Genomic DNA, 6077 nt, shown 5'->3' with positions numbered 1-6077 from the left:
ATATCACAGATATCGTGGGGTCCACCCCTAAGCATATCCGTTTGACTCTTTTTTCCTTTATTAAAGTCCCTTCGCTGTTGCGTTTTTCTCAAACTCTCCGACTATCCAACATTCCAACCACCACATTCCAAGCAACGAAAACATTTTTATTTTTGTGATGACGAGAAAGAAATACTCGAATATATATATTAGGTAAACATTACTCTTACGTAATAGATAATAAATAATAAATAAAGTGCACTAGAAAAATTTGTATGACAGGTTTAACTAATAGGATATTCGTAAGAATTAAAGTTATAATTTATTAATATTTTATATTTCATATTTATATTTAAGGTTATACATAAAAATATTTTTTTATTTATAACTACTTTCTCAACCTACTGAAGCACAAAGAGTAACAGTTGTCATTCCCATCATCCATGTGAAAGTGTAAACCGGGACACCGAGTGCCACTAGACCACAATGTTTTTGGCACATAAAAATATTTAAGATTATACTTATTTGTTATTTGATTTGAAATTTTTTCAATTAATTATAATTAATATGTAATTTGAATTTGACCAATTGAATATAATTTTTGTAATATATTGTTAGATTGTATTAGTAATAATTTATCTTTTACAAAATCGCAGGGTCAAGACTATGCATTTATACATATTAATATTAATACATATAATAACTACTGATCTACATCTACGTACAATATACAAAAGTCAATAAAGTTATGGCTCTAACGGGAAGAAAAAAACATTGGTGGCAATTTACATAACAATTGTTCACTTTAAAAGTAAATCATATTTATTTATTTATTAATATAATTTAAAATGTATAAATTTTTATTACCAAAATAATATTTATTTATATTATCATTACTAAGTATTTAGATTTGCGTTTTCATAAAATTGCAAACATTTATTTAGTGACAATTATAATCAACCTCTCATGTATCATCTTGCATTCATATACTTTGAATTACTGATTTAAATAAACAAATTCAACATTCAATTACATATGCATGAACATGAGTTAACATCTCTTATATAATTTTGTATTGATATATTTTGAAGTACTTATATATATATATATATACAAATATTGGACATTATCCTACGCGCGTGAAAAACTAGTAGTAGATATATACATATGGATGTGTTTGGTTGGAGACTTTTGCTTCATAGTATAGCTTTTGATACCCATTACCAATGGTAATTTACCATGTTTGCTTGCCTTTTTTTTGAGTTTTTTTTTTAATACTACCATTTTACTCCTATACTTTTGAACAATTGAATAAAAATTAAAAAATAAGGGAAAAATGAAAAAATAAATAAAAATGTCATTGTTCATGCATTAAATATATAATTTTAATATATATATATATATATATATATATATATATATACACACGCACACATATATATCTTTTTTATATATTTGTTTTATTTAATTAATTATTTGTTTAGTTGTTTTGATTCTAATAGTTTAACCAAACGCACCCTCTATAAAATTTTTAAAAAAAATGAAGTGACTGATTCCCCTCTCGTGTTTAAGTATTTTTTTTTTTTTTACTACTGACTCTGTTACAATGTAGTATCTGTTTATAATAATTTTTTTGGGTGTCACTAGACCACAAGATTTTGACACTGTGTCACTAGATCACAAGATTTTGACACTGTGTTTTAAGTATTTATTAGCTCCATCACACGAGAATTGATTTAAGTTACTTATGATTCAATATTTTTTTAATAATATTTAGCTTAATATTTGTTGGAAATAAGGACATTTACTTATCCCTTTTTTGGGCCCTTAGTGGTTCTAAGACGGATGAGGCACAAACACCAAAAGCCCATATCTCTCCATTGAGACTTCAGTTTTTTTGTTTTTGTTGTTTTTTTTTTATACTCCGTACTATTTTGTAATATCTGTTAATGTATACTTAACTCCACGAGACCTTAGTCCTACTTGTATTAATATTTAAAAATAATTTACTTATGTGTGTATCTCTTAATTTTAAAGTAATCAAATTATAAAATATTTCATTGTTTCAAGGGAAAAAAAATTGTAAATAGAGATATGAGATCCGGCCAATATTTGGTATTATCCAACATTTTTTTCAATTATTTTGCAAGAAGAAAAGAATGGAAATAAAAGCATTACAAGAAAAAAAAAAATATTCTGCAAATAAACATTATTGTACATGGATACAATAACTTTCACAGTTAATTCCCAATGGTACCCTCTTGATTTAACCCTCATTTCTCCATCAGCCTCGTTTATTACCACTTGAGTTTTGCTGGAAAATACTGCCATAAAATCATTTTAACAAAAAATCAAAATCAGCAACATTTTAAAAAAGTACCACAGTTAATCATATAACTATTGAAAAATTAAAAAAAAATTCCAAAACAAAAATCAAAAATATATATTCACCTTTTCAATAAGTGAGAGGTAATACGGCTTGACTTTCTCGACATCTACACGAACCTTACTCTTGCTATATAGATCGTATTTGCTGTGATTAAAATAATACAAATGATTAGACGGGAATTTTTATGTGCGGATCATCACAAATATTGTACGAGATTATACTGGCACAAAATATCTTAGTATTGATCGACATCGTAAAAATTCACTATAATAATAATAATAATAATAATAAGGAAATATGGAAAATAAATTTACTTAAAGATTTTGAGCCACTTCATGTTTGCTTCATCCTCCTCATTCATCAAGTGTGTATAAGCCCCAGCCCTGTGCAGTGCTGTAAAACCCAAAAAAGTCATTTTATTTTTCAAGAAATATGTATGAGAATATCAATCAAAGAGCTAGTAAAAAAATTACCGTAGAAAGAGTGATAGCGGATGATGAACAATGCAGCAGAAGGTAAAGTACATCCATTTTGTTTGGCCACCAAGTACATATAGTCATCATGCCCCCAAGACATTAACACTTTGTCCAGTCCACATCTCTCTTCATATACCCCATTCTCTGTGTTGTAGAGTGGGTTTTCGTAATCTGGGTTTTCTTTGAAGTACTGTAAAATAACAAATAAATACAAATCATTATACTTGGTTTTTTATTTTATGTCAATCAACACGAGTATATATAACTTGTAGTATACTTAATTGTACTATGTGGAGGTCAATTGTAAATATATAATCAAAGAGTATAGGTTGCACTCATCAATACTATCAACAGCATTAAAATTTAATATACCTAGTTGTATTGTACTATAAACAGATACCCAGATACCCTAATACCGACATCATAAAATCAAAACCCAATATAGTACTAAACATTGTATCAGATACTAATGACATTATTTTGGGTGGGGAATGTAATCCAAATGTTAATAAGATTAGGCATTTGAAGAATTATGAAGAGTAAAATATTTTTTACCTTGTGGTGAACAATGGATTCATCAAAAGCACATCCAAGAGGGAATGTGTCACCAACAACAGCCCATTGAGGAAGCCCTCCAAAACTTGGATGAAGCAGGACTTTTCCAAGATCTGTAAGCACCCAAATATACACCCCCATCAATTAATATTGTATTCACCCACAAAATAAAATAATAAAATATAAATCTTAATTAATTTTATGTTGAAGGGGTCTGGGATAATCATTGTGTAGGGGCCACAAATTATATAGGGTGAAAAGATTGTGCCATCTTTCTTGAATGAAACATCAATATAGGCACATATGAATCTAGATTTGACATCCTTGTCGCACCCATAATGTTTACAAAACACCAAGGGGACTAAAATAGGAATCAAGGGAGATATTTGGCAGTATATGCCATTATAGTATAATAAGCAAATAGATATTTAATTATCTGCCTACTCAAAAGTCAAAATTAACCCGAAATAATTTAATCAATCTGCATATATAGGTTTTTCATCCGACTCCAATCAATAAGGCCTAAAGTCAACAACCTCACCACTTCAGATGAGATAAACAAGCATAGGCCATAGGTTACTCATAGGTGGCCAAGAAGGCCAACTTGCTTTCTCCTGCTGAGAGATGAACTTATAATATTGTGGTTACTGATACTGACTAATTTGGCTAAAGTTGTTCCTGAATTTTTTGTATTTATCTAAAGAAGTGATAGGGTTTATTATGTACCATGAATGAGGGCAGTCAAATGCAACCAATCTTGATGAGGATAGTCTTGTCTGATAGCCTCAGCAGTTTGGAGCAAGTGCTCAATTTGTGGCTCATCCAGGTCAGGGTCACTGTCATCCACAACATCATTCAACAGCTCGCAGCATTCCCATATGCTCATTTCCACCTTATCCAATTTCCCATACACTTCTTCTCTCATCCTCTTCACCTACACATATATATTATATTATTATTGTTCCTTTGTTAATTTCTCTTGTCACCCTACATCCTAAGCTAACCAAAAAAAAACCATGTCTGCTTTGCCACTTACAAAGTCATAGGTTTGGTTGATGTGTTGAACCCTGTAGAACTCCTCCACAGACTCCTTTCTCTCACTTTCTGCCTCATAGTCCCTGTTAAACCATAACAAACTATTATATATATTTCTATTATGCCATAAGATTTCAAGTTCGAGCAATCTATTGACCTATAGATCTTCATGGTTTGTGCAGGTTAGTTATATACAGACAACCTAAATTGATTGAATTTTCTTATTTGTAGTCATTTGTCGGTTAAGATTATAAGACAAAATTATTCAGTATACACTTTTGGATAGTGAGTACAAGTTTACCTGAATGATTGGCCAAAGGCATTGATTTCCGGAGCATCAAATCCACCATTGTTGGATGACAATGTTTCTGGTACGGCAAATCCTCCATATAGGATTAGTTCATTCCCATCGAAAGGGATTGGCTTATCCTCGACTAGTAATCCTAAGAATGAGGAACAAACTTTAACGTTAAAAACACGTAAATACTGTTAAATAAAATTTCTATGAGAACAAGAAAATTTAATATACCATGATCAGGCTGCTCGATGAGGATTGTCATTTTCCCACAACTCTAATAAAAAATAATAATAAGAAGAAGGGAAGGAATAATGCAAAACGAATGTAGGGTTTGTGGATGTGGGGAGAGCGGTTGAAAATGAAGGTATTTATAGTGGGATAAAATTTGTCCTTCCTTGATAATTGGAAACTTTGGAGTCCTCAACTGAAAATCTTTTGGAGTCCTTAGCTGAAAATCTCGAAATCCAGCTTGGTTTATACTTAATCCCCGAAGACCCGTCCAAAAGAGACCAACACACGTGACTAATAGCCACCCACGCTACTCCCTGCGCGTGTACAAAACTCCCGTAGCTCTTTTCCATTGAATTTGGGGAGATATTTATCTCGACCGGTCGACCCAGAAGGCGTGAGGATCGCGTGTAATAAGAGCGGTGGGAAAAAAGGATGAGTAGCTGAGTCAGCTCGACGTGTATAGACATAAAAATAGGAGGAAAAATAAGGATAGAGGGGGACCCACAGCTGCAATTGACGCGGAATTGAGTCATATCCTACGACGTCGTAACTCGGCTTAACTGGCTACAACTCCCAATTCTGCAACTTGACCTCATCTCTTCCATATACAACTAATAAATTACGTAAAACTCTTCCCTGCCAAAAGTCTTTAAAATATTTCAATATATATTACCATTGACCGTACAACGATTTATTCTATTTTTATAATCCGTGTTATTTTAAATATACTTTTTTTTTAAATAAAATTTTTATCTTTTAGAAAACAGAAGAGATTGTCGGTGTTATAAGAATTTTGCAAAAATCTTCGTAGGTTGCATACAACTATACAAGTTAAAGTACTGCATTTTCAACGTGAAGAATTTGGTGTGTGAATGATGAAGAAATTCAAGTCACGTAAATGATTAAGTGTCACTGCCAGCACTCTCTCTCCTGGATATTTGCGAAAGTTGCATTTGTCTCCTAAGAATTTTTATATTTTCAAAAAATAAAACCTTTTATAACATTTTACACCAAATATAAATTATTTTTTTAGCATTTGATATAGTATACATTGAGTAAATTTCACCTTACGATCTTACCCGGTAAATGATCACAAAGAGATAAATTAGTTTAG

At 31.1% G+C, this 6077-nt stretch overlaps 1 protein-coding gene across 1 annotated transcript; it reads right to left on the bottom strand.

Moving 5' to 3' along the window:
• Positions 1-2074: 2074 nt before the first annotated feature.
• Positions 2075-5127, bottom strand: LOC116014196 (inositol oxygenase 2-like). Its single transcript, XM_031254197.1, has 9 exons — positions 4964-5127; positions 4736-4877; positions 4436-4517; positions 4126-4333; positions 3400-3512; positions 2842-3034; positions 2683-2761; positions 2431-2512; positions 2075-2303 (listed from the first exon to the last, which is right to left on the bottom strand). The coding sequence occupies exons 1-9, from the start codon at positions 4992-4994 to the stop codon at positions 2277-2279; spliced, it is 957 nt and encodes a 318-aa protein (XP_031110057.1). The 5' UTR covers positions 4995-5127; the 3' UTR covers positions 2075-2276.
• Between the last annotated feature and the right edge of the window lie 950 nt (positions 5128-6077).

The sequence above is a fragment of the Ipomoea triloba genome, chromosome 3, assembly GCF_003576645.1.
Source record: "Ipomoea triloba cultivar NCNSP0323 chromosome 3, ASM357664v1".
NCBI lineage: Eukaryota > Viridiplantae > Streptophyta > Magnoliopsida > Solanales > Convolvulaceae > Ipomoea > Ipomoea triloba.
Note: the sequence above shows the minus strand (reverse complement) of the source record. Positions and strands in the feature narration are given on the sequence as shown.

What these genes read in the sequence shown, in the direction of transcription:
- LOC116014196 (XM_031254197.1), bottom strand. Translation starts at nt 4,994, where the DNA reads ATGACAATCCTCATCGAGCAGCCTGATCATG. An exon ending in GCCTTTGGCCAATCATTCAG is followed by an intron (nt 4,518 to 4,735) that starts GTAAACTTGTAC and finishes ATGGTTTAACAG; the next exon opens with GGACTATGAGGCAGAAAGTG. An exon ending in CCGCTATCACTCTTTCTACG is followed by an intron (nt 2,762 to 2,841) that starts GTAATTTTTTTA and finishes TGGGTTTTACAG; the next exon opens with CACTGCACAGGGCTGGGGCT.